Raw genomic sequence first — 26,890 nt, 5'->3', positions numbered from 1 at the left:
TGAGTACAAGATCCATAGAGGCTGGGGTCTATCACACCAGGCAAGACCCCAGGTGCAGGCTGTGTAAAGATGCCCCAGAGACAATCCAGCACATAACAGCAGGGTGCAAGATGCTAGCAGGCAAGGCATACATGGAACGCCATAACCAAGTGGCCGGCATAGTGTACAGGAACATCTGTGCCGAGTATAACCTGGAAGTCCCGAGGTCAAAATGGGAGATGCCCCCAAGGGTGGTGGAGAATGACCGAGCTAAGATCCTGTGGGACTTCCAGATACAGATGGACAAAATGGTGGTGGCTAACCAACCGGACATAGTGGTGGTAGACAAACAGAAGAAGACGGCCGTAGTGATCGATGTAGCGGTTCCGAATGACAGCAATATCAGGAAGAAGGAACACGAGAAGCTGGAGAAATACCAAGGGCTCAGAGAAGAGCTCGAGAGGATGTGGAGGGTGAAGGTAACGGTGGTCTCCGTGGTAATCGGAGCACTAGGTGCGGTGACTCCCAAGCTAGGCGAGTGGCTCCAGCAGATCCCGGGAATAACATCGGAGATCTCTGTCCAGAAGAGCGCAGTCCTGGGAACAGCTAAGATACTGCGCAGGACCCTCAAGCTCCCAGGCCTCTGGTAGAGGACCCGAGCTTGAAGGATAAACCGCCCGCAGGGGCGTGCTGGGTGTTTTTTTGTTTTTAAATAAAAAAAAAAAAAAAATATATATATATATATGCATGCATGAGTTTACGCAGAGATTTGTACATGAGGCACACTGTCACTCATTTCTTTTACAGAAAATCAACACTTCTTGGTACTGACGGTGCGTGATTCAGGAGATCTCTTCCTGACAGAAGTCACCTGTGCTTTGCTGAGCAGGATCTCTAGGCCGTTCAGAAACTTAGCCACCGGGCTGGCCAGATTGAAAGCCTTGATTCTCTCCATCACCACATTCAGCTGAAAACACCACATACACATACAGGAATATATGTCAGAAAAACAGAACAAAGTGTAACTGTTGGGATTCTTTACACTGTCCCTGTGAAAGCTGAATTAATGAATATGTATTTATTTGAATCACAATTATGCAAAAATGCTGTATCGAAACCACTTATGGCAAACTTACCTGTTCGAGGGCAGGGTGTCCAGGCCAGTCCTCTAGTCTCTGCTTCACTGCCACACTCAACTGTTCCAACACAGGGAGACAGAGAGAGGCCTCGCTCATGTTAGGGTGCTGGTAGAAGTCATAGGGTCCATCAGGGGTGATGGCCAGACCCTCGCCACCACCAGAGCCCTGCACAGTGTTCTGGAGGATGGCAGAGAGCAGCAGTTCACTGCCTGTCAGCTGCTGGTCCAGGTCAGAGTCTGAAGGGGGAAACAGAGGTTTATACAAGTACACTGGAACTTTGTTACAAGAAAAGGATGCATACAGGCAAAGTTACTAACCAATGAGGTGATAGAAGTGTGACATCACTGGAGAAGCAATCTGATAAGACGAAAGCAGGGCTTTGATGTGTTCTTTACTGTGATTGGCTGGTGCTGTGCTCTTGTACCAAAGCGATTGAGCATATCCCAGACACAGGCGCTGATGAACCTGGATCACTGTATTCAGGGTAGCGGGAGAGAACGCCTTCATCTCAAAAGACTCTTCGGGGGTTTTGTCTTCGAGCCCTTCTAGACTTGTGCCAGCTGCTCCTTCTAAACTTGGCTCAGACACGATGTCTGCAAAGTCCTGGATTCAATATCGACAGGAATTGAGCTTCAAGTGGATATTTATGCTTTCCACATGCAAACAGCTTTTATTTCATTTGGCCTTAAAATATAAAAATGATTGTACTAGATCGTCACCATATGATCCAATATGAGATATGATGGTTAACGTTAGGATCGGATAATCAGAGAATTGATGGGTCATTATTTGCTGTACAACAGCTGTACTGCAGTACCTTGTTGAACTGAGGAAACTGTCGTCTGAAGTCTCGCTCCTCCTGTTCATCCTCAGTCAGTCCTGAGCCGTGCAGTCGGTTACGGCTGCGGTAAAGACTGGCCTCCATTTCTTCATGCTCTTTCCTTCGCCTCTCTCGCTCATCCCACTCATTCACCAAAGCCTGTAAAGAATGACAATAGAAGGAGCAAAGGAAGAGCAGATTTTGCAGGATTTAACAGTTTGGAACAGAAAACTATTTAGATTTATTTAAAGTCATTAGGATGACATCTCTCCCAGTGAAAAGTCTTAAAATCCTGACCTGACAGATGTGTCTGAAGATGCTGCGTGCCTCGTGGCTGAACTCTCCCGTTGACAAGGTGTGACACTGGACATAAAGCAGAGCACTGAGTAGCAGAGTGCAGGACTGAGGCATCACACATGCAGTGTCCTGCTGGGGCAGAAGTTTCACCAGGCTGCGCAGAGTGTCCATACAAACCCTGGAACACAGAAAGTCTGCCCGGACCAGGTACGACGGCAGGCTCGGGGACAGGAATGGGAAAGCCAGAAGGCAAGACACCAGCCTTGGCAAACCAGGTACAGGATTTAGCAAGGCAGCCACCTGGGAGGCTACCAGCCTCATACCGTACCGGAGCTGAAGGATACCCGTCCTCACTGGCCCAACAACATCAGGATAAAGGGGATAGTCCTCCAGCAACCTCTGGCAGAAACGCTGCTGGGAGTTCTGCCAAACAGCCTCCTCCTTCAGGACGGCCTGGACTGCTGACTTGGATTTTGAAGCCGAGGAGCCCTCCAGCGTATTGAGCAGCTGGGACAGCAGGTCCTGTATGGCTGATGTCTGACCAATGCTGCACAGGTAGTGCTGGAGCTCCTGGTACAACTGACCATACTGAGGCTCATGAGGACGACAAGCCTGCTTCCTGGAAAGCTCAGCTATCTGCTCCTTCACCTGCTGCATGCGGATCCATAGATACCTAGTAAAGCAAACATCAGGCAGTATAACCTAGAGCTCATTGCATTGCTTCTCAAAGACCTTTTATGGTGGTATTAATGACTCTTTCAAAATGACAGCCTTTGTTTGCTTTTAAAAGTTAATCTTCTTAACAGCGGCTGGTTGTCATTTCATCCAAACGCACAGTAAACATTTGGCTCAAGAGTCCTTAAATTTGCTTAACTACAACTTAAAGTTTGAGAACCCCACAGAATTACTAGTATTTCTAAATGCGTCACTGCCGCTAGAATTAAAAAAAAAACTAAAAAAAAACAGAATCAAATTAATGCACAATGACCAATTATATCAACTCCATTCCCACAGTAAAATCTTCAGAGAGGAATGGGAGTAGTTCTGATTTTCCCTGTGACTTTGATGCAACCGTGACATGCTGAGAGATCAGCATCCAACTCTTACCTGATTCGAGGATGCTGGAAGCCATCAGTTGTGCTGCTCTCCTCCAGTTCTGCTCCGGTCATCAGCTGAGACCACAGGCTCCGCCCTTTCCATTCTTCCTGAAGCAGAGCCAACTGCGACAGACAAAAACAGAGTACTTTTGAGTGTTTTATTGTAGAAAGTACTCTTCATCCACCACATTCCATCCTCTAAAAAAAAACCTCATCAGAAAATAACATGTTTGAACATGATCTTATAGTGAACTTGGAGTTTATTGTTCAAACCAGAAGACCTCATGTTTTCTTCTAAAGCAGTCTGAAAAGAAAAGGTTACCTTTTTAAAGAAAATTACTTACAATGAACACTACTGTTACATTCACATGAAGCCAATGGTTGTGTGTATTTATACTGACTCAGTTACAAACACTTTACACCTTTGTCAGGAGAGTACTACAGACCTCCTGCTGAGCATAGTTCAGTTTGTAGGCTCTCTTTACAGCTGGGTCAAAGATGGTCTGCGGTGTCCACACTTTGATCTGCAGCAAGCCCATGTTGACCCAGAACACTCCAGAGCGAGCCAGTGAATTGGAGCCTTGGACTTTGCTCTGGACATATTGCTGCAAGCAGGTAAGGCAGGCTTCCACCAGGCCATCAGGGAGTAGTTTAGGAGGTAGGAAGTCTCTAAAGACCGTCTGGATCTCCTGGGCAGCAATAAGAGGGTCAGGGTCTTCCACCAGGCTCTCACAGCTCTCCATGTAGCCTTCCTGCAAGGTGGGAGGCAGCACGTCAGCCATGCTTTGAAGTTGCCGACGCAGGACTGCACCTTGGAGCCTAAAGTCAGTACCCCTGAGGAGAGATAATGCAACTGTCATCAGCAAAGCCCAAAATAAAAATTGCTGGTTAAGGACATTTAATGTTCCATTATACCTGAAATCAGCCAGCGCACGGATGCTCATGTTGTCCCAGAGCACAGCAGAAAGATCCTGCAGCTGCTGAATCCTCCCTTTCCAATCCCCAAGTCTGACATTGGAGAGGGAGAGAAAAGCCTCTCCTGAAGGTTCCCATGAACCACCCGTCTTACTACAGCTGAGCACTTCCAGTACGCAATGGGACCGCACTGCTTTGCTCAGCAGAGCTGGACCCTGGAAACCATATTGCATAAATGTATTAAACAAGCTGAAAACCAGCAGTGTTTGTGGAACAGCGAGTTTGGAGATATTAATAGATGTTACCAGGTTATCTGTTCCTTGGTGCTGCTTTGGATCCGCCTGGGTCTCAGGATGTAGAGGGTCCCATTTAAGCCAGTGTTCTGGGTTTGAGGTTATGCTGCAGGTCCACAGGGAGGATAGAGCCTCCGACAGGAGCTCACACCAAACAAACGGCAGCTCCTCAGCTGGCTGGAAGATAACACATATTTCAGCTTTAAATGGGGATTTTCGTTTGAAAGGCTAACTTCTGGACATGAAATGTCCCGTGTGAGAAATGTGAGTAAAACTGTTCTCAGCAATTGGTTCTTAATGTTTCAACCAGATATAAGTTGAACAGTTGTGATGTAACAAACTCTTTTAGCCGAATATCAACATTTTATATGTGGTCAAACTCATAACTACTGACCCGGTCACTACTGAGCAGGAACCACAGTGGCTGCAGCTGTCTGACATTCATCGGGGTGGACTGGAGGCAGTAACGAAGATGTCTGGAGAGGTCGCGACGTATGCAGTCCTCGGCCTCCTGGTCACTGCAGGTCAACATGAGGAGTTCAGTATACAGTCCATCAACAACATCCAGAACAGGTGCTTTTCTATTTTTGATTACACGACAAAGATGAGCCTTACCTAGGAGAAAGAGCTAGATGCAGCAAGTCTGTGCTAAGTCGTAGCTGATTTAGGACGGCAAGTTCCTCCATCAGGGGCCAGAGCTGGGCCCTGCGGCTGAGCTGCTGCAACTCCTCTACGGACAAAGGGACTCCGTCTGTGGACTCGTCATGCTCCGACATGGAACAGACTTCCAAGAGCCCTCTGGAGGTCATGCAACACTCCTGCTGCTCCACACTCGACACCAACCTCTCCATCACCCCTTATGGGAAGACATATGGGACGCATGCCATCATGTAATGTTTCACATTCATGCTCCTGAATGTTTTAATACCAAATGGTATTTCTAAAAGATTTATATTGTATTTAGTTGAGAATCTTGAAGCAACTCTCTAGATTCCAGAAAACATGTTCAACAAAATCTGACTCTAAAAATAAAGTTCAAGATCAACTCCGAGATGGCAACTGAACTTTCCTGTTTCAGCACAGATGATCAAAGTAAATTCAGTAAGCCGAGCATGTGAGTTAAGCACACAGAAACAAAGCCATCATCAACGGAGCTCCAGAAACATGGAGGCTGTACAGATTGTATTCTGATTCTGACGATATATCTGTGATGTAATCACAGTCACTGTTTTTATATATTGAAAGTATATAAGAATCTTATTCTGAGTCCCATAAATATCCAACAATCACATTTTATGGCAAAAGCTTTTCTGCAACTCAAGCTCACCTGACTTTTGAGGGTCCAACTGGTTGTTTGCTAAGAGAATGAGGCCCCAGGCTTCCAGGAGACTTTCTTTGATGTCCAGTCCGAGTCCAGCACCCTGAAGTCGAACCAGCTCTTGCTTCGAATGAATCATGTTGTTGTCCAGTTTTAGATCACTCACATCCAGGGCTTTACTCAGGAGCCTGAGCTGAGATGCACACTTAACTACTGACTCCAGCTGAAAAGACAGATGGATATAGTTTCATCTCATAAATATAAGAACATAAAAGAGTGAGTGACAGATGGTACTTAAACTGGCTTTTATATTACTTTATTATTAGACCTAGCTGATGAATTATATCCAGACCTTAAAAGGAAGAGTTTTCCCCAGGGTTTTCTGAATGCCCTTCAGAGCTGTAGCTACAGACACTGGGGCGGACAGAACAGTCTGGATGGCTGTTGAGGTGGCCTGCAGCTCCTGGTGACCTCTATTTTTAGAACAACAATTTCAGAAGAAAGTACTTCAGACTAAATAAAAATACATATACAAATACAAAATACTTGTATAAATGATACAAGTATTTGCAAGAAAGGGATTTACTCAAACGTGACATCAGCGTCTCCCAGGAGAAGCTGTGGCAGTCGGAGGATGAGGTGTTTCTGGACCCACTGCCAGTGCAGAGACAGCACAGAGATGCCCTTAGAGTCGGGCGTCAGTGTGCTGCACACATCCCAGAATCGATCGAGCCACTGTAGCAGCTGCAGAATCTAAACGCACAATGACAGTGTTGCAGTTGGAGACCATTCTTGTCAAATTTTAAGGTTTTATTTAAATAAAAGAAGAAAGACAAAAGAGTAGATTAAAGAGTCAGATAGCGTTCTAACCTCAAACATAATGTGGTCTGAGATGTAAGGTTGTCCGGTCTGAACAGCCTGCAGGATGAAGTAGCCCCACAACTCAAAGAAGGTTTGCAGGTGCATCAGCACAGGGTGTGGCAGGTGACCAATATCCACAGTCCCTGTGAGGAGGATTTGGGTATTTGTTAACTTTTAGAAGCACTAAATTATATTCTAATATAAAAACCAAAGTGCATACCTTTACTGAAGGCCGTGGCTATTTGCAGTACAGAATTCGGACCAGACAGGTTGACAGCGCAAGTGCATACAACAGACCTCTCTTCTCTGTCCATCATCAGAACGATCCTAACACACAAACCGCTCATTAGCAGTCCATTTGTTAACACAGCTGTTACAGGAAAAATTTTTCCTGTAACAACAGCAGATCTGCATAACTTGATATAAGACTCGGAATTAAGAGAATAGATAACAATTAGTCCCACCTGTTGGCAACTGCGTTTAGTGCCTCTAGGAACTCCGTGTATCTTTCTTCATCCTCAAAGTTGCACTTGTTGGCCAAAATGTCCAAGTATTGCTTATTCCACCGCATATCCACCAAAATCCTGTATTCATCTGGCAACACAACATTTGTTTAGATGTTATCATTTACTGATAGATACATTCAGTTTTCTTGAAGTTTTCCTAAAGTCATCTAGTAGCAGAAACAGGCAGTAAATTAAAAAACAAATAAACAAAAAAACTTTTATTAAAACTTCAATATTCTAGTGTGCGAATAGATTTCACTTTTCTTTCACCGAAGAACAAGAAAACTGTTTACCTGTGCTGTGGGGCTGGAGTAATTCTGCTAGTGACTTGCCCTTAGCGGCAAGCTTGCTACCAAACACAGCCTTTAAAGCCCTGTTTCCTGCTTCCACCTGGACCAGCGCGGCATCTGTAAGAGTAAACCATCACATTATCAGGGGATCTGCAGCACTGAATAGCCCTGCCATCGATTTGCAAAACAATTTAATTTGACTTTTTGACATTAACTTTGTTTCGAAGAATAAAGCACCTTTGCTGTAGTCTAAATGTTTGGGTTGTTGTGTGTAGTGTAGTTTGTTTGCACTGTAACAAACCAGGAGCATATTTGTGGCTCTTTCCCAAGTGTGACAGCCAGCTGCTGCGCATGATCCAGTCTCCGTGAGAGGCTCTCTCTGTGAGCAGTCTCACTGCCGTGGGGATCAGCCTCAGAGCATTTCCATCCTCCAAACCCCCCACTGCTTCAGAGAACACCAGGCCTTCATGGACACCGCTGTTCTGCAATACCCTCTGTAGGTCACTCAGACTCAGAGGCTGGCTCCTGCAGAAATAAAACTTATGTAATCACTTCTTTAATGAGAAAATGTATGATTTAGCTGGCGTGACTAATTGATTTACCGTTTGCCTTGGAGGCTGAGTGTGTTCAGACAAAATAAGAGGACCTGTCCATCTCTGATAACAGTAGAGAAGCAGGAATCCTCTGTAGAGAGGAGGGCAGAGGGGAAGCTGTCAGGCCAGACTCCAGCACACAGCAACCCACAGCCCCATTCTTCTGTGTCCAGGATGCTCAAGTGCTGCTCAATCACCTGCTGGGCTTTCTAGGAAGAAAATGTACTCATGTTTATTCATCCTTTATGAAGGCTGACCATTTCAAATATTTCAGGTTATCCAGAGTTTCCCCTGATTTTCAGTGGCCTATCAGGGTTGTTGAAGGGTGGTGGTGTCCACCCTTGACTGCATTTAGCTGGATCTGAACAGACAGTATGTCTCTGAACACCTCAGAATTCATCGGGCTACTTTTGTTCTAATCACTAGTCTCCCAGTGTTGCTGGCAGCCATGCATGCCCAAGTCATCACACTGGCTCTGCCATGTTTTACAGATGATGTGATACGGGCTGTTCTACCTTCTCCATACTTTTTTCTTTCCATCATTCTGGTAGAGGTTAATCTTGGTTTCATCTGTCCAATGAATGTTTTTCCAGAACTATGCCAGCTTTTTTTTTTTTAAAAGCAAAAGTCCAATCTAGTGACCAATCAAGTGGCTTGTATCTTGCAGTGAGCCCTCTGTATTTACTTTCATGCAGTCTTCTTTTAGGGTAGACTTGGATATTGATACGTCTACCTCCTGGAGAGTATTTGTTCATTTGCTTGGTTGTTGTTGCCTGTTGAGAACGGGTTTCTCTTCACCATGGAAATGATTCTGCGATCATCCACCACTGTTGTCTCCCATGGAGTTCACCAGTGCTTTCTTTCTCAGGATGTACCAAACCGCAGATTTTGCCACTCCTAATATTGTAGCAATTTTGCATTTTTCTTTTCTCAGCTTAAGGATGGTTTGTTTCACCTGCATGGAGAGCTTCTATCTATCTATCTATCTATCTATCTAGATATAGAAAAGGTAGATAGATATGGATTCCTATACAATATGGAGAGATCGATAAAGAGATATATCTTGAAAAAAAACATAACAAAAAAATACCTTCTGGTTGGCAGAATTGTGCTGACAGAAAGAGTAGGCCTCCCCACAGGCATGCTGCAAGGCGCTAGGCAAATCCACACCTCTCTGTAGCTGGCAGCTCAGCAGAGTGGCAGCATGAAGAAGAGAAGCCACTGATGAGGCTGGGGAGTCTAACAGGCAGAGGCCAAATGCTTTGATAACTGCTACAGACAAACCGAGGGCTTATTTATTTATTCTTATGCTGTTAGCACTTACCCCAGATAGCAGATTTAACGGCCTTATGTATTTCAATCAGCAGATCACACACACAGTCCCCGGTCACCCCAGCAGTGTGAAGCAAAATCTTTAGGTCTAGTGTGTCCCAGCACACAGCTTCGTGTTCCCCTGGAATGTAAATCTCCACCCCTCTGTTCCTCATAGCTCTGGAGAGCTCCCCGTGCACAGGATCCATGGTCAGGAACAACCTGGGAAGAAAAACAAACAAACAAAAACACAAAACACACATCTAAGAACTGTTGATGAATGGTAAATGGCCTGTATTTGTATAGCGCTTTTACTAGTCCCCCCTAAGGACCCCAAAGCGCTTTACACACCCAGTCATCCACCCATTCACTCACTGGTGGAGGCAAGCTACAGTTGTAGCCACTGCTGCCCTGGGGCAGACTGACATTAGTGAATGCAACAAACCAGTGATAGTTGTACTTTTTTATACTACCTGAAGTTAGGGTGTGGGGTGATTTTGGGAGTGCTCCCATCTATGACACCACGTTCGTTGATGATGAGTGATCCACCAGGCTCCAGCAGAGCATTGAGGCGATCCAGCACTGAGGCACTAATTACATAAATGCACAATCAGTGCAGTTGGTTATAGTGTTCGTGTCACGGCTGACTTTTATACAACTACAGTTCTTGCTTCACATTTCACAAGTAAAACATGTTTAAGATGAGGGAGAACACAGTTACACATAAGCTAACATTTCTCACTTGCAGAAGTTGACGTTGTCCATAAGCAACCAGTCGCCAGACTGAAGGGCCTGGACGAGCATACCATCCAACCACTCAAAACCTCCGTTTGTCCAGCCGTCCTCCAGCTGAGCCAGACGCTCCTTCAGCAGCGTAAAGTCCATCTGAAGCTTAGACATGTCTGAGGACAATACATGTAATGTTATAATATTTTACATACTTGACCAGCAAAAAAACAACAACCAAAAAACAAAACAAAACAAGACACTTGAAACTGTTCCCTTTATATTTTGTCTGTACTCAATAATTGGTTGTTACCAGTGAACACTTTGAGCTTGGTGTTGAGTTTCTGCAGCAGGAGGATGATAACCTCCAGCTTGTTCAGTGCCTCAGAGTTGATTGTTCCTCCAGTTCTTTGCAGTCCTTCCTGCTTCAGCCAATGGCAGAACAGGCCCCATGTCTGCAGCAAGAACTCTGTGTCCTGGATGCCACCATCAAGTGACATCAATCCACGCCTTATTACCATGGCAACTATGTAATCTACACTCTCCAGAACTTGCTGCCACGGGCGCATGATATCCACCTGCAATGAGGAAAAAAGGGAAAGACCGCAGGATGACGTGGTCTGCTATTTTCAGGTTATAAACAAAGACCTGAGTTCTCAGTGTCACCTGCTCAAAGCCTCCCAGTAGCTCTGTGGTGTCCATGGCACTGTTCATGGCCATGATTCTGAGGCGATGTCCAGTCAGTAGAGAGAGCAGTCTCACCAGGCTGGTCTTTCCACTTGCTGTGGGGCCGACCAGTATGGTCATCCAGCCCATCTCCACACACTTCATCAGGGACTCCAGAGGCCTTAAGCACTGATGTGTGATGGACAGCGGTGTGTCTGGAGCCACATTGGCTCCACCACTGCGATGCAGCACAGAGTAGCCCACCTGCAACAGCAAATGATTGGAGGGTAATTTGCAAACTATGATTTGAAATGAAATAAAACAAAACAAGTTTTATTGTTTTGACAAATCAACAAACCTGTAGGTTGAATGGAGTGATGTGGAACTCTCTGGGGCCGCAGTAAGGCTCAAAGTCCTCCCCAAACACCTTCCTGAACACAGACAGCACCTATACGGCACGGGAGGAGGTTCAGTATTGCCACTGGTCATGAACTAAAGTATAACTGACTCCCAGTACCTAATAACTGAACACAATTCAGTTCAGCCACCAGCAGCACAGTTTCCAACATGCTTCTGATAAGAGGTTTTTGCAGTGAAAGTCCTGCCATATTGGAGAACAGTCCTAGCCCCTCCTGACATGAATATCACCAAGCCAGCCAACTTGGTTTTAAGCTTCTGATAAAATCACAGTGGAGGTATTCCAATAGTGCTATTCGTTGCGATTTAATGTTCTTTTCTCTCCTTATAGGAAGTCAAACTGTTAGTCCGTAGGATATCGAGATATTTCAATAAGAGGAAATTCAAACTTGTAGTGGGCTAAACACAAACCCTTGTAGAACACCACATTTAACAGATTGAAAAGTCCAAAGTTACAGTTTCAGTACACTTGGCTTATGACAATGGAGTTTTCTTCCTCGTCTGAAGATATGAGATTCTAAATTGACTACATATGTGATAAGGAAAGAGCACTTAAACTGTACGTCATTCACATACTTAGCAGGCTATGAAAAAGCTGGTAAAACAGTTTACCTGAGCTTTATCAGACTCTGTTCTCATTCTGTCAGCATACACCAATGCCACATGCTGGCCTGGGTTAAAAAATCCAGGTGCTTGGTCAGCCTGCATAAGTTGACACCAACGGAACAAGTCACGCAGGTTGAACTCCCAGGGACTTCCTCTCTGACCCCAATGTCTGTCTTTACACACTTCCTGGACAAGCTGTGGAGAGAACACATTAAAAAAAATGCATTAAAATAAAAAAGTATCCTTTAGTCTTTTCTTTATATTTTGTTACATACAGTGCACATACATTAATGCTTTTGTGCATTAAAAATAGCCAAAGTTTAAATAATGAGGTTAAATGATAAATGGTAAATGACCTGGAATCACCCAATGTGAATTGGGTGCACTATCCATGGACTGTCAGTGTGTAAATATTGATGACAAGACCCAGCAACAGCACACTCTTTAAAGAGTTTACTTGGTTGTTAAAAGGGATCAATCTCATGTAGGAGTGAGCGGTTTAGCCACTGCCAAGTTGACGTAAGCATCTGGTGAAGACCCATACTTTGGACAATGCCTCTATCTGGCAATAGAGCTCACTGCTGGCAGACGGGCACCCCTGGAGTGGAGTGGACAGTGAACACGCTACCTTTATGGAACCAAAAAACCAGCTTTACATGCTTTCCAACCTGGCGCTATGATGAAGAGTAATAAACTGAAAGACGCAACCCACACTAGCATCTGGTGACCAAGGTGTAAAATGTGATTTTCAGTCCATCATGGATGGCGTTTTCTCTGGTCTGGTGATGCATTATACCTAACACTCATCACTGTGAGAGATCCATGTCATATAACTCTAACATAACAGGAGGCTTGTTTATGTGATTTGATATTTCACAGAGACAAAAATGGTTTTGGAGTTTGAAATTCTCAAAACTGGACGACAACATCCAATTCAGAAAAGAATTCAGCAGATCAGTTTGCCTAGGTTTTCATGGCGGTATGCTTTAGATAATTCTGTTGAAATGTAAACCTCCACACAAGCCTGGAACCCTGAGCACTCAGTAAAGCGGACTGGATGGAGGGAACATATTGATGTGGTGACACTTACTGCAGGGTGTCCTCTAAAAAGAAAGCACACAGGAAATTACTGCCAGACAGTGCAATCCTGGTTTCACCAGAACAGATCAGGTTCATTTGAGCAAACTCTCATTAGGTCATCATGTCTTTTAGCAAGCAATTAGCCCACTTTTCCCTTAAAGCCTGAAGAAATGCACTGATGGATTTTGGCATAGACAAAATATAAGCATGGATCCATGCTAGCTTATCAATGGCACCCTGCTGGTGGCAGGGTAACAGCATGGAGATATTTCTTGACCTACACTTTGGGTGCTTTAGTACCAACTGACCATTGTTCACATGCCAAGCCTACCTGACTGTTGTTGATGAAAGAGACAATCGTCTCTGTCCACAGTGGACACATATTCTAAAGGTTGCTTCTAGCAAAGTAACACATCAAGTTGCAAAGCTCAAATCACTACAAACTAATTGTTTGACCATGAGAACGAGTTTGCTGTGCTCAAATAGGCTACACTGTCAATCCAATACAGCATCTTTGGGATGTGGGGGAACGGCAGATTCGCTTCATGGATGTGCAACCGACAAATAACAACCAACTGTGTGATGCTATTATACCAATATGGACCGGAAACTCTAAGGAATGTTTCCAGCACCTTTTTAAATCTATGCCACACAAAAATGAATCTAGTTTTGGAGGCAAAATGAGTCCAACCATGTTCTAGCATCATTGAAGTAAGTAGATATAATAAATGTGCGGAAAACCTAACAGAAACCAACAAAATAAAGGAAAAGAGAAAAGCATACTGTGATGGCTGCACTTACAGCCACACAGTGGTAATACCCACCATGTTAGTGTAGAGGCTTATAAGTAACATTGCATTCACATTTCTTTCTTTAAATATAGGAATTTATTTACAGGACAATAAATAACTGGTTTTGGTTTAGAATTCATTCACATATCCACATAACACTGCATTCTAAAATAAGTGCGCACATTTTAGTTTACACTGTTATGTATGATTAATCTTTTGTTTTCTGAGTTACCTTAGTTGCAGCTGTTCCAGTCCCTTGATTAAGGAGCCAAGAGGTGGAAAAGGGGTGGAGCGAGGTTTAAAGGAAGGCTACAAATTGGTTCACGCCATAATTCAGGACCGGGGGGGGGGGGGGAATTAGAGTTCATTATGTTTGGTTTAGTTAGGTTTTGTGTGTTTTACCCCTTCTCCTGTTTTTGTGGGCTGATCAGCCACTATTTAAGTTTCCCCTTTGTCTCGTTAAGTTAGGTCAGTTTGTTTGTGTTATCGGTTGTGTTGTCAACTTTGAGTAGAGTTTTGTTAGTTTGACCTCTTTTATGGGCCCAAGATTTTGATTCTTTTTGCATGAGTTAACCAATTATGTTTTTTGGGTTAAATAAAAAAAGCATTTTTTGGACTTTAACCTGTGCCTAAGTTTCCTTCACTGCTCGGTCCATCACACATACCCTGTTACTGAATTCGACCATTTTGATAACAATTTCCTTGTCGATACTGGGAAAAATCAAGTCTCCTATGAACTCCATGTCCTTGCTGGTAAGCTGGTCCACAAAAACCTGGGAAGACAGGGCCAGATAAGAGTTCATGAAAAACAGCAACCAGAATATGAATGATGGAGTAGCTCATCTGGCTGATCCATCATAGTTCAGAGGTCATTTTAAGGTTACTTTGTAGAAATGGAGTGTTTTACAAAAACTGCCTACATTGTTTTTGCACAACTACACAACTTTTCTGAACAGGCACAGATGTCACCACTGTAGTTTTCACATGTTTATGGTGTGATAAGCAATCACAGTGACTGAAATTATTCACAAATAAAAAAAACAAAAATAGCTGAAACCTGACACACCAAGTCTTCTTTTATCCCCTGCAACAAGCACATTATAAAAATCTTACTCTTAATTTTTAAGTGGATCTGGTCAACTAAATAACTGTCTATTAAGACTATTCTACCGCACATAAAAGCTTTTCTATGAAAATAAAAAAAATAAAATAAAAAAGCAAAAACCCTTAATCAGGTCTTACCTGAGTGAATCTGTTGAGGAAGGATTTGGGCAGCCCCTTACGCCCCCCACCTTGAGTGAAAGGGTTCTGGCATCCAAAGATCTTCGTCTTGTCATGCTGTACCTGAAAGCTCATGGCCAGTTCTGGAATGTAGATCTCTGCTCGGTGATCAAAGCAGGCATTAAGACCTTCCAGCACTGACTGAGAGGCCAAGTTCAACTATGATGGAAAAACACCAGTAATACAGCTGATCAGTCTAATCAGATTGTTTGGAGTTTGAAAAAATGTTAGAGCAAAACTATAAAATCAGTGTACAAAACTGCAAGAGTGTTAAAAGAGTGATCCCTACCTCGTCCAGTACCACCCAGTGCCCTGCCTTCAAAGCAGCTAAAAGGGGGCCATCGCGCCACGCAAACTCTCCTCCCTTCCCACCCTCCACTGGGAGATCTGTCCCAAATAAATCGGTGACATCCTGCAGAGAGTGTATGTCATCATTACCAGAGGCTTTACAGTCAAGTTCAGAGCACAGTGCTGAGCATGTCAATTTACCGTTTGCTCCGACAGGTTGATTCTGACCAGATGGTTTCCAGAAGCTTTTGCTAGTGCAGCCACCAGGCTGGTTTTTCCCACGCCAGGTGAGCCCTCGAGGAGCACAGGCCTCTGCAGCTTCAGTGCCCGCAGAATCCTCTGAGCATTCACTGCAGTGGTGCCTGCTGCAATGGCGTAGTTTGACAGGTTACGGCTCTCGGTGTGAGGCCCTGGAAACAAAGGCATTATAAGACATTACGCAAACATCAGTGAACTCATCACAAGCACTTAAAGAGTTGTATGTGTGTTATCATGGAAGACAGGTCCACTGTACACTATCGGTCAAAAAGTTATTCTAGTTATTTATTACAATTCAAGTCATTCAAGTCAAATGAATAGCTTGAAATGGTACAAAGGTAAGTGGTGAACTAACTGCCAGAGGTTAAATAAAGAGGTAAGGATACCCAAAAGTGTAACATGATGTACATTTCAGAATGATACAAAAATGGAAGACAGACAGTCCATCATAACACTTATAAATGTAGGTGTTTCCTACAGAGAAACTGCAAACAAAGTCAAGGTGTCAGTGAGTACAGTTTCCTTCACCATTAAAAGGCACTCAAAAACAAACTCTGATAGGAGGAGGTTTGACAGACCCAAAGACATAACTGAATCAAGTTTCTGGGAGTTAACAGCTTGCATTGTCCAAGCTATGCCAGAACTGCCTCAGGAAAAAGAACAAGATGGTAAGCTTGAAAACATGGAGTGACCAGCACAGTCTCCAGACTTAAACCCCATGGAGATGGTTTGAGATGAACTGGACAGAAGAGTGAAAGCAAAGAAACCTACAAGTGCCACACATTTATGGGAACTTCTGCAACAGATATGGGAAGAACTTCTACTGGTTTTTATTGTAGAAAGAATGCTTTCAGCTGTTATATCTGCCAAAGGTGGTTACTTTGACGAGTCAAAAGTTTAGAATACATTTTGGTCTATAAATTGATTCCTCCAATCACTTATTTGTACGATGCTTTCATTTCAGAGTGCAGTGAGACATCAAAGCGGCATCATTTTCAATAAAAAAAACAACAAAAAAAAACAGGAAAAATGGGGTGTTCTAAAACTTTTGACCGGTAGTATACATGAGCATGTGTAGTTTCATGTAAAGAAAGTCTTTGTAGAAGTGGTGCAGAACAGGATCCACATCTCGGAATAAAGCAGCTGTTCTAGAGCGGCAACTAGCCCGCTATGGGAGGACATAGAGCTACTGCATCACATTGTACTGAACTTTATTGCACTAAAAACTCAGCTTGAATTAGATGACACACTTTTCCCAACACTGTTAATGATTAATAAAATTAAAAAATGGTGTGGATATGTCCAGGCTATTCTAGCCCAGTGATTCCTTAATAGTACATTAAGGAATCACTAAATGTATACCTAATGCGATGTAGAAGGGATCAATGCCAAAGAAATCTTCTCCCCACTGAGGCTCCCGTGGCAAATTGCTGTCATACACTCTCAGGGCATCCATTACATCCTGGTCCAGCTTGGTCATCTTGCTTAGTCTCTGCTGCAGGAAGCTCAAGCACAGACGACGAGCAAGGAGGACACCGTCTGCACAGGAGGCTGTGGTCCCTGCAAAGAAGCCAGAATGGATCTACCAACAATTTCTTTCAGTGCCAAACTTTCAGCAGAATTTAAACATAAGCCGTCAGCTCACCTGAGCCAATGCCATCGATATAAACGAGACAAGCAGCGTGGATGAAGGCGGTAACAGTGTCCAGACGCAGGTCCCACTCGGCTTCATCTTCGTCTTCAATAGCTCCCATGGTCATGAAGCTATCTTCATCCCGCTCGCACACAGCATTGAGGAAGTTGACCCATGAAAGAATGTCTCTAACACTCAGGATGCAGCGGCGGCCAAAGTCCTGCTGTGTGAGCCACTCGATGAAGTCCAGCATTAGCTCTGCAACATCCCCACCTGTGTTCAATTAAAAAGTTATATTCACCTGCTTGAAATCAGTCATTTTAATTATCACCTTCTTTAACATAACCTCTAATGAGAACTCAGTGGCAACAGTACACTATGGAAATTCCACATCTGCTACACAACTCGATATTCACTCTGGATTTTAGCTTTTCTTTATTCTCAAACTTCTGAGAAACGTGCATCTCTTTAAATGCTAAATAGTCTCCCATGTTCTAGACTTGAGGCTCTAACTACACCTGTTATACTGCTCAACAAAGTGTGTATTAGAGCTGTCTTTTTTAAAATGACTGCCTGCTACTGCTGGAAACAATGTGGAATTGTGGAGACAAACCAGAAGAATAAAACTGAAGTTAACTAAAAAACATCATACATGGTTCATAACATAAAAGTCAAACGCTTTTTAAACTATGCACTTGGTCATTTTAAACCCGGTGAACTGTAAATGGGTTACCATCAAGAGAGAGGCCTGAGCGCAAGTTGTGTTGGATGATCTTAACCAGGTCACTGCGATTGTTGGTCTGAGGGCACCAGATCTCTGTGAAACGATTTCTTAAGGCTGGAGAGAGCTGTGAAGAAACATACATGCACAAGTATAATCAGATAACACCTATGTAAAGTTCCATCTCACACCTTCAGCACATAAATAAGTCCATCATCATGACTTTGTGTTTCACCAGCCACTCTAGGTATAATATGTGCAATGTACAATAAAAGGCAAAGTTTAATGTTTGTGACAGATCTGTACAACAGGTCTAATTTCTGCAATATTCAGATATTTTTTGCAGTGTAATGCTGCATAAAATATGTGTGGTAGGTTTAAAATGTTCAATGCGTGTTTTCTGGGGCTGTGACTTGCAACAGTTCACGTGATGCGTTTGTGTCTTCTTTGTTTTTGTTCTATTATAAATGTGGAAGCAGCTATTTTGTGCAGCATCAAAGTCTAACAAAAACTTCCCTACAGGAAAAACAGTAGCTTGTACCATTTTGCATCATTTCATCACCTCTTTCTTGCCAAAGTCTCCTCCAGGGTTCATGGTGGCGACCAGACGGAAATTTGCAGCTGCTTTTATCAGCTCCACGTCACCACGATCTCCGCTGCCCTTCTCTGCCAATACAAGGGACTTCTCCGTCTCCAGAACACTGGTGGCAAACAAACACACTATCAAAGGTCAAAGCTTGTGCAGTGTTTTTAAAATTAAATGTTGGCAAGTTTACGCTCAGAGGAACTTTTCACATTCCAAAAAGTCAATTCTGTGCATTTCCTTACCTGGATGACTGAGCGTGCATCAAGACATAACTTTTCTTAAGTACCAAACAAGTGAACGCTACAACTACAAGCAATCGAGTGCAAATACAACTTAAGGTTGTATGTTAACAATGTTAACTTAAGACTTTTTGACCAACAGGACTCAGAAAGCTTGGGTCAACAACTCTCTTTCGGTTTCTGTTCCACCTCCACTGGCTCCCCCCAGGGCTGTGTGCTCTCCCCCTGCTCTTCATCCTCTACAGCGATGACTGCAGATCCACACAGCCCAACTGTCACCTGGTGAAATATGCTGACGACACAGTTCTCCTGTCACTGCTGTCAGGCCCCTCACAACACCACGGGGCCACTCTTCAGGAGTTTGTAGAGTGGTGTGACAGCTCCAAACTTAAACTGAACGTGAGCAAAACCAAAGAGATGGTGGTGACCTTCTCCAGTAGGCAGAGGGATCTGGCTGCTTCAGTCACCACCACCATCCACGGGAAACCAGTGGGGGTAGTTGAGGAGTACAAATACCTGGGAACCATCTTTGACAACCTCCTGAAATTCTCTGCTAACACAGAGGAGATTCTCAGGAGGTGCCACCAACAGCTATACCTCCTTAGGAAACTCAACTCCTTTGGAGTCAGCACACCCATCATGATGACTTTTTACTATGCCTTCCTGGAAAGCATCATGGCCTTCTCCATCACCTGCTGGTTCCACTCCCTCAGCCTTCAGAACAGGAACAGACTGCATCAGTGTGCTCTAAAATCATTGGCCTGCCTGTCAGAACGCTGGCACAGGTTTTCAGCCAACAGGCCCTTAGACAGGCAGCCAAAATCATCAACGACCCCTCTCATATTCTTCACCCCGCATTTCAATGGCTCCCCTCCACTGCATTTCCTGCAGGACTGAGAGGAGGAGAGCCACCTTTGTCCCCAAAGCCACTCTGCTTTTTAACTCCAGCCGATAAGATCATTTCCCACACCAGAAACATAAACTACACTCTTCTTATACTACCGACACTTTATTCACTTTTAGTCACATTACAGTTATTTATTCACCTTTCAGTCACTTTAATTTTAAAACTATGTAATTTTAAAACTGTGTATATACTGTATATTCTGTGTGTATTTATCTCACTCTTATTGCCTGCTTATGCCCTGTCCTTATCTTCAACGTCATGCTGCTCTGTTGTATCTTAATTGCTGATTCTGATTAAGATATAATGTTAATGCTATTTGTGAAAATACCCAAGATCCCAACATATCACTATTCTATCAGTATAATAAAGACATATTTATTCTGTTATGATCTTGCTAACTCTAATTTTCACAAAGCATTTTGGGCCACTTGATAAGGTTTTTTGTTTAATTGTTTAAGTTAATGTGTTAAGTACAAACAGCCTCCTATATAGCAACTTTTCAGTGGCAGAAAAAAAAAATACTGATTACTAGGTAAACTTCAATTTGCAGCATGTATAACATTCAGAACAAAATACTGCAAAATACTACTGTACAGTTTTTCTGTTTTCTAAAGCATCTAAACAGTTTTCTTCTTTTATTTTACTTTCTTAAGCTGCAGGGTTGTTGACCCTCAAGATAAGTGTAGATATGGAACATGTATATTTTGTGTGGGTACCTGTTGAGTCTCTCTAGGACAGAGTCGTCTGCCAATGAGATTTCATCCATGAGGAAGACACCTCCCTCCTTCATGGCTTGTACCAAGGGCCCATCATGCCACTCAAACAGTCTGCCGTCCTCCCCGTCATTCTACACAGACATGCACAGATATTTAGTTTAGTTTAGTTTAGAAGTTTGTGCTTCTACACTACTAACCAGGATTTTCTTTATAATGTATCAACATCAACACAAGTCCAATTTAATAATAAGAATTTACAGAAATGCATCACAGATGTATAATAATATATATATATATATATATATATATATATATATATATATATATATATAGTTAACTTTCTAAGTTAACTAACTAACCCGCCCACCCCACCCCAGTTGACATGATGGGGGCAAGAATCTTTCCACTTTTTGAATGAGATGAACAACAGATTCAGATGAACAACTTTCAGTACTGTGGAGAACATATTTTCCTCCACATTTTGAATATCACTAGCGGTCCCAGTGAGGACTTATCACTACCTGATGTGTATGTCTGACAGGCCGGAGTCCTCCCAGGAAATCAGATGTCTCCATGTGGAGGTGACAGTTGACTGAAAAGAACTTCTGTCCAGCCAAAGCAGCAAACAGCTGACAGATGGTGGTCTTTCCACATCTGGTGAAGGAGCAGGAGCACATACAAAACACATGACATTAGACATTTATGTATAAAAAAAAAAACGTATATGCACAGTAAACATGAAGACATGACTCTCACAAATCTGTACATTATGGGGTTGCTATAGCTCAGGAGTTAGAGCTGATCAATCAAGATCCTGAACCCCCAAGATGCTCCCCAATGTGTTCAGTGGATGAATGTGTGTGAATGTAAGATAGAAAGCACTTAAGTGTAGGAACAGAGACTGACTGGAGTTGCACTTTCAAACTGACTCAATTTACTTGGAGTTCAAAAACTACCTGGTATGTCGGTATATCATCTAATGGAAAGCATATGCGAGAACCCTAAAACCGGTTCTAGTGGCTCAGCATGGGGAAAAGAATCACAATCCTCTACACTATGAGTACACTGTTTATGTTTCTTTATATTATAGACTATAAAGTTTGTATGAAGGTTGAATTCAGTGAATTAATCAAAGCATCGTCACCTCTGCTACACCTGATATCAAATTATGACCATGGGCCCCACAGCCACACACTAGTCTGTACTTTGAATCCATCACAGTAGAGTCTTTTAAATAACACGATTAGTCTACCTTTGGTTGTTATACACCACACTTCGCAATATGAAAATAGGATCATCTTTCGTGTATTAGGCCCATAGGGATGTGAAATAACAAGTCCCCTCAAATTTGTTCAAGCGAATATAACAAGTCTGTTTTGAAAATTTGAGTAGAAAGTTCAGATATTTATTTAACCTCCTGAGAGTTTAGTATTTTGGTCTAGACAACCCAAAATGTGATGTCCACATATGTGGACGCCAGGTCCTAGGAAGTTAAAAATATAGAGTGTAAAAGTAAAAGGTTGTCAGAAAAAAAAATACTCTAGTACAGATACCTAAAAATTATACTCAATTAGAGTTAAAGTATTTCATTACTTCCCAGATATTAAGAATAATATCTTAATATTACCCCGTGTTTCCTACAAGCAGGACAGACTCGCCAAATCGCAGCGCTCGACCGAGGAGCACAGCCAGTCTCCTCATGTCCTGTGTCCACACCACATGTCGGAACTCCTCTGGGACTCCAGCAATGCTGTCGATGAAGGGACCTGTTGAGATCATCAAACAACACGACACTGTGTTGATCACGAGCTTAGTTAAAACGACTTTTTTGTGTTCTAATATAATAAGCACAGTACAACAGTAGTCGCCTCAAGGCAGCGGTCGCTGTGATTTGGCGCTACCCATGTACTCCGCCCATGTACACAATACTGGTTACAGGCTTTCAACATCATACTTAACTCTGTTCACTGTATCTGAATTCTAAATGTCAGTGCATGAAGCAGATGCTGCAGATTTTAAGCAAGTGTATATTACAGTGACACCTGCCATTGTTTTTACAAACAGATAAAATCAGCAATGTTAAGTATTCCATGTCAACTAAAATGTTAACAGTTAACATTGAAACCTGAGAGAAAGTGCATGCAACTTGAGTGCTGCTATCATTAAAGTAATGTAAGCAGACTAAACACTCACTAAATACTAGTGCAAAGTAAGGAAAGTGTCAATGGAAAATTGTACTTAGTAGTCAGTATAGTCTTATAATGATATATATATTGTACTATTCTTAGTTAGTGTATTGTCTGTCTTGTCTTAATGTTGGTTTATAATGGAGCACTGTAACAAAAAATAATTTCCCCCAGGGATCAATAAAGTATTCTGATTCTGATTCTGATATAAGACCCAGGAAAACCGAGTTAACGATAAAAACGATAACAAAATAACGCTGAAAACCGATAAAAACCCTGAAAACCATACATTTCACACCTGAGCCTCAACTCTCCAAACGACTCACGGACCGGTACCGGTCCGAGGCCCGGGGGTTGGGGACCAGTGTTTTAGAGTACATCTCTTAACAGAAAGTATCATCATTGGTGATGAAAATGTCATGCAATACGTGACTCACTGAACTGGCTGGCAACCTGTTTCTGAGAGAACAGATATTCCGGGTTCACCGTTCGTTTGAAGTGCTTCTCCAGGATGGACAGGATGATGACCTCTTCTTCAGGTTTTCTCACACGTCCTGCCAGAAGCATATACCCTGTCGGGGAGTGAAAATTTCAATTTAGGGTCTCTGTGTGGAAGTGATTTAATGGGTTGTTTAATGAGCCTCACCATCATCTGCTAAATGCTGCAGCCAGTCCCGAGAGGCCTCTGCCTGTTCCTCCAGCCTGTAGCGGTCCGCCCAACGGAAAAGATCTCTAAGGGTGATGAAGCCCTGTTTGCCTGCAAACACTGAGGATCCTTTGCGCAAGGACTGTAGAACAATTAGTCAGGATCAACGAGAACAGGCAAGTAATAGAAAGATACGAGTAGATGCGAGAGACAGTGCAACACTTACCTGAAGGTCTTGCATGACTTTCACTAGCTTGGTGCAGTAAGATGGGGGAAGGCTGCACCTCTGATGAAGGATGATCTCCAGCTCTGCACTGGGAAGCTCATCAAAGTGTAGCTCCACAAAGCGATTCCTAAAAGCCCTGGAGAGCACCTAGATAGTGTTGCATAGAATATATATATGTATGATGAATACACACGTTCTGCCAACTTTTTTGTGTGTGTTTTCATAAAAAGGCCTGTCCGTACCTTTATGATCATGTAAAATCTTCATGATTTCTATCCAAATAATATTTCACTTCACAGCTACTTTATCCATCTTCCTAAGCTAAAGGAATGCTATACCTTTCTACCACCGTAGAGACCAGGGGGATTCTGGGTAGCAAACAGCATGAACCTGGGGTGAGCACTGATGACTTCCTGAGTTTCAGCCATAAAGAGTTCTCTGTTGTCGTCCAACAATCTGTTGAGGGCCTCCAGAACATCAGTGGGGGCCAGGTTCAGCTCATCTAGGATGATCCAGTAGCCTTTCCTCATAGCATCAATAAGAACGCCTTAATCAAAGACAAATAAAATTAGCCATGTGGACTGGGGCCGAGCTACTTCACATTAGCAGTTAAGGTAATTAACTGTGATTCTCATTTATTAGCAATTTTTATTCTCTGACAGTTTCCCCAAATGGTTTGGATGCTTTGTGAAATAGAAAGTCTTGATTTTTATTTACATTATTCAGCTTTTTCAGAGGAGGTCTTGAGGGAAGATCTATAGTAAGCCTCTGGATACAGTCCAACCTCACACGTGTTGCACAAATTTACAGTCTTTTGTTACCTCGTTTCAGTTTTTTTCCCTTTTACATGTTGCTTCCATCAGATTCAAAATGACGAAGTATATAAATGTCTCAATTTCAACATCTGTTACCTTTCTTCCATTTTACAATAAATATAGTTTTAAATTATGAAACTAAATGTTGTTTGTTTTTCGTTCACACTTCATTTTATTAAGCCTTACTTAAAAAACTGGGTATTTACATACAGAGAAAACCTTTCAAGTTTTCAATGCATTGATTTTTTTTCCTCTTTTGCAAGTCACATGACTGCTTCGCTCTTCATTGCTGTGCTCTTTACAGGACAACATAATGCAGCTTCTTATTTTTCTTTGCACAAAACACTGCCATTGGGACAGGGAACAGAGTCGATAGGCGTTTATCTTTCCTAGTCTTACTGACCATTACAAGTCGCATTTAACTATACAGTGATTTATTCTGCTCACTTTAAGCTCCTTCTGTCCCATATTCTCAGCCAATTAAGAATCCCCATTTAACCCTACATGCATATGTTTGGACTGCACGAGGAAGCTTGAGTAACTAGACAAAAACCATGCAGGCACGGGGAGCATGAAAAAGCTGATTCCCTAGAGAAAAGCCCCAGGAGTCTTGTAACACTATTTTAAATGCTCATACCCTCTTTAAACACCAGCTTGCCCCGGTCATCTGATGAGTAACAGCCAATGTACTCCTGGACATCGGTGTGCTCATGGTTGTTGATTCTCACACACTGGTTCCCGGTGGCAGCAGCGAGCCACCTGATCAAACTGGTCTTCCCCACAGATGTCTCTCCCTGGATCAGCACTGGGTGAGTCCTGTAAAGCCAAAGCAACATTCGTGACGTTATTTCCTGACTGTATGAAATTAACCTTAAGAGCAGCTAAGTGGTGAAGGACCTCTGAGTTATAAACAAAACCAAACAAAATGCTTTGAACCTTTTCTGTTTGTGACAACAGAATACATTGAAGAAGATGGAGTCAGACTCAGGAACTTTGTGCTGTGAGGCAACACTACCAACTACTGGCCGCCTCCTGTTGCACACATATTGTTCACATTTAAAGCCTGTAACAAACTGGTATGATTTTCAACTCAAAAATCTTTATAGTTGTGATATGCACTGGTCCCAAAATTCTAAAAGTAAGAAGTGATGTCCTCACCATTCACATTTAAGTCTGGCATGTTAATGTTGCGTAGGAGCAGAAAGGAATAGACAAATGTATCGCTTTGGAGAAACACAGGAAAGCTGATGGCTGAATCACAGCTCTTTCTTTCCACTGTTATAAAAACATCAAAGCCTCCTGTTTGGTAGGCCACTGACTGCAGGGCAATTCAGTCCAACCACAGATTTGTCCTGATGCACTCTGGTGCATCATTTACTGAAGGGCCTGAATTAGCTCTGTCAACATGAATATCTAGAGATTTATAGATGAAACCATTGATTCAGGGGGGAACATTGTACAAGGGGTCAGATTGGGTGATAGCTCACCCTGCAGACACCACTCTGGCAAGGTCGCGAAGGTTCAGCTTGACTGAGGGAGTGAGAATGTAGCTGGGGTCGAGACCTGGTTCCATCTCCCCCTGGGAAACCCAATAGCCTTCCATTTCAACACAGGGTCGGCCTGAGGGTGCCGGGATGGACTGTAGGAAACACAGTGCACAAACATTTTACAGAAAGGTTGCATATAATTATGCCTCCGTATCACTTCGCCCTAAACTGGTAAATGATAGCACGTTTCTACTCTGAGCACTCAAAGTGTTTTATACAACTTGCCTCATTCAGCCATTCACACAAGCACTTTTTGCTTTGAGTGCTACATCTATCTAACATTCACACGTTCATATCTTGCCCAAAGATATTTGGCATGCACGTCTTGTATTAGGGATCGAATCACAAAGCTTCTACTTAGTAGATGGTCTGCTCTACCTCCTGAGCTACAACAAGTCACTTTTCAGAACTTTAAAATCCATTTTAGCTCATGCTGAAAAATGAAACATTTTTCACATTGAAAGCTTATTAGAAAAGAGAAAGAGCACATATGAAGTGTGTTGAAAGTGATAACGTCTTTGGTTTGTGGTATCTTCATCTAAGATTGTTTTATGCATACACACACACTTTTTGGGGTTTTCTCATCATTTTTTTAAAGCACCTCTGATAAGATCTTACTTGTTTCAGACACTTTGTGTTTCCCATCAGGATGTGCTGACACACCAGTTTCTGGACCACAGGGTGGGAGCTTCTGTCCAGCTGAGTGAGGAAGCTCAGGCAGAACCCCTGCACACAAGACGCAGTTGAAGAACAGGTATAACAAGTACAAAAACATCAAACCTTCAAATACTAAAATAATAACAATAATGATTAAAAAACACAGGGCATTAAACAAAACTGACCATTCTCAATATGACTACTTATAAATAAGAGATCTGGTTCCCACCTCATAAAGTGAGCGCTGCACGTTGTTACAGGGGTTTAGCGCCACATACTTCAGGGCCCTGCACAGAGTCCGCAGACTGTAGTGGGGTCTGTGGCCCCTTCCATCCACCAGACGTGAGCTTGCTTCCTTTCGTACTGTCAGATAAAAGCTGCAAAGAAATACATTTGACAAATAAGCCATTCAAAAGGTAGTGTAAACCTACAGCTCACACACACTTACATATATATCCTATCCTAAAGCTAAAAGTGTC

The 26,890-nt window shown here is 42.8% G+C and overlaps 1 protein-coding gene across 1 annotated transcript in view; it reads right to left on the bottom strand.

Annotated features, from left to right (window-relative positions):
* Nucleotides 1–26,890, bottom strand: part of mdn1 (midasin AAA ATPase 1) — a 60,545-nt gene that overhangs the window by 19,948 nt on the left and 13,707 nt on the right. Inside the window, exons 21-67 of the mRNA XM_014409316.4 lie at nucleotides 26,641–26,788; nucleotides 26,373–26,480; nucleotides 25,695–25,846; nucleotides 24,845–25,023; nucleotides 23,731–23,939; nucleotides 23,393–23,539; nucleotides 23,167–23,308; nucleotides 22,958–23,092; nucleotides 21,962–22,100; nucleotides 20,856–20,988; nucleotides 20,335–20,465; nucleotides 18,449–18,587; nucleotides 17,899–18,013; nucleotides 17,178–17,438; nucleotides 16,895–17,092; nucleotides 15,476–15,684; nucleotides 15,276–15,398; nucleotides 14,948–15,145; nucleotides 14,371–14,478; nucleotides 11,841–12,029; nucleotides 11,170–11,259; nucleotides 10,812–11,075; nucleotides 10,459–10,723; nucleotides 10,162–10,321; nucleotides 9,893–10,009; nucleotides 9,433–9,641; nucleotides 9,199–9,347; nucleotides 8,118–8,317; nucleotides 7,817–8,040; nucleotides 7,519–7,632; nucleotides 7,184–7,313; nucleotides 6,940–7,046; nucleotides 6,729–6,862; nucleotides 6,445–6,611; nucleotides 6,211–6,331; nucleotides 5,868–6,081; nucleotides 5,156–5,396; nucleotides 4,935–5,058; nucleotides 4,553–4,717; nucleotides 4,248–4,462; nucleotides 3,779–4,166; nucleotides 3,343–3,455; nucleotides 2,236–2,908; nucleotides 1,936–2,097; nucleotides 1,436–1,721; nucleotides 1,116–1,354; nucleotides 851–946 (exon numbers count right to left, since the gene is read on the bottom strand). Of these exons, the coding sequence (XP_014264802.3) occupies nucleotides 851–946; nucleotides 1,116–1,354; nucleotides 1,436–1,721; nucleotides 1,936–2,097; nucleotides 2,236–2,908; nucleotides 3,343–3,455; nucleotides 3,779–4,166; nucleotides 4,248–4,462; nucleotides 4,553–4,717; nucleotides 4,935–5,058; nucleotides 5,156–5,396; nucleotides 5,868–6,081; nucleotides 6,211–6,331; nucleotides 6,445–6,611; nucleotides 6,729–6,862; nucleotides 6,940–7,046; nucleotides 7,184–7,313; nucleotides 7,519–7,632; nucleotides 7,817–8,040; nucleotides 8,118–8,317; nucleotides 9,199–9,347; nucleotides 9,433–9,641; nucleotides 9,893–10,009; nucleotides 10,162–10,321; nucleotides 10,459–10,723; nucleotides 10,812–11,075; nucleotides 11,170–11,259; nucleotides 11,841–12,029; nucleotides 14,371–14,478; nucleotides 14,948–15,145; nucleotides 15,276–15,398; nucleotides 15,476–15,684; nucleotides 16,895–17,092; nucleotides 17,178–17,438; nucleotides 17,899–18,013; nucleotides 18,449–18,587; nucleotides 20,335–20,465; nucleotides 20,856–20,988; nucleotides 21,962–22,100; nucleotides 22,958–23,092; nucleotides 23,167–23,308; nucleotides 23,393–23,539; nucleotides 23,731–23,939; nucleotides 24,845–25,023; nucleotides 25,695–25,846; nucleotides 26,373–26,480; nucleotides 26,641–26,788 (8,530 nt within the window). The remainder of the gene's footprint in view (nucleotides 1–850; nucleotides 947–1,115; nucleotides 1,355–1,435; nucleotides 1,722–1,935; nucleotides 2,098–2,235; nucleotides 2,909–3,342; nucleotides 3,456–3,778; nucleotides 4,167–4,247; nucleotides 4,463–4,552; nucleotides 4,718–4,934; nucleotides 5,059–5,155; nucleotides 5,397–5,867; nucleotides 6,082–6,210; nucleotides 6,332–6,444; nucleotides 6,612–6,728; nucleotides 6,863–6,939; nucleotides 7,047–7,183; nucleotides 7,314–7,518; nucleotides 7,633–7,816; nucleotides 8,041–8,117; nucleotides 8,318–9,198; nucleotides 9,348–9,432; nucleotides 9,642–9,892; nucleotides 10,010–10,161; nucleotides 10,322–10,458; nucleotides 10,724–10,811; nucleotides 11,076–11,169; nucleotides 11,260–11,840; nucleotides 12,030–14,370; nucleotides 14,479–14,947; nucleotides 15,146–15,275; nucleotides 15,399–15,475; nucleotides 15,685–16,894; nucleotides 17,093–17,177; nucleotides 17,439–17,898; nucleotides 18,014–18,448; nucleotides 18,588–20,334; nucleotides 20,466–20,855; nucleotides 20,989–21,961; nucleotides 22,101–22,957; nucleotides 23,093–23,166; nucleotides 23,309–23,392; nucleotides 23,540–23,730; nucleotides 23,940–24,844; nucleotides 25,024–25,694; nucleotides 25,847–26,372; nucleotides 26,481–26,640; nucleotides 26,789–26,890) is intronic.

This window comes from Maylandia zebra, linkage group LG15 (genome assembly GCF_041146795.1).
Source record: "Maylandia zebra isolate NMK-2024a linkage group LG15, Mzebra_GT3a, whole genome shotgun sequence".
Taxonomy (NCBI): domain Eukaryota; kingdom Metazoa; phylum Chordata; class Actinopteri; order Cichliformes; family Cichlidae; genus Maylandia; species Maylandia zebra.
The sequence above is the reverse complement of the archived record's forward strand: the minus strand, read 5'-3'. Positions and strand labels throughout refer to the sequence as shown.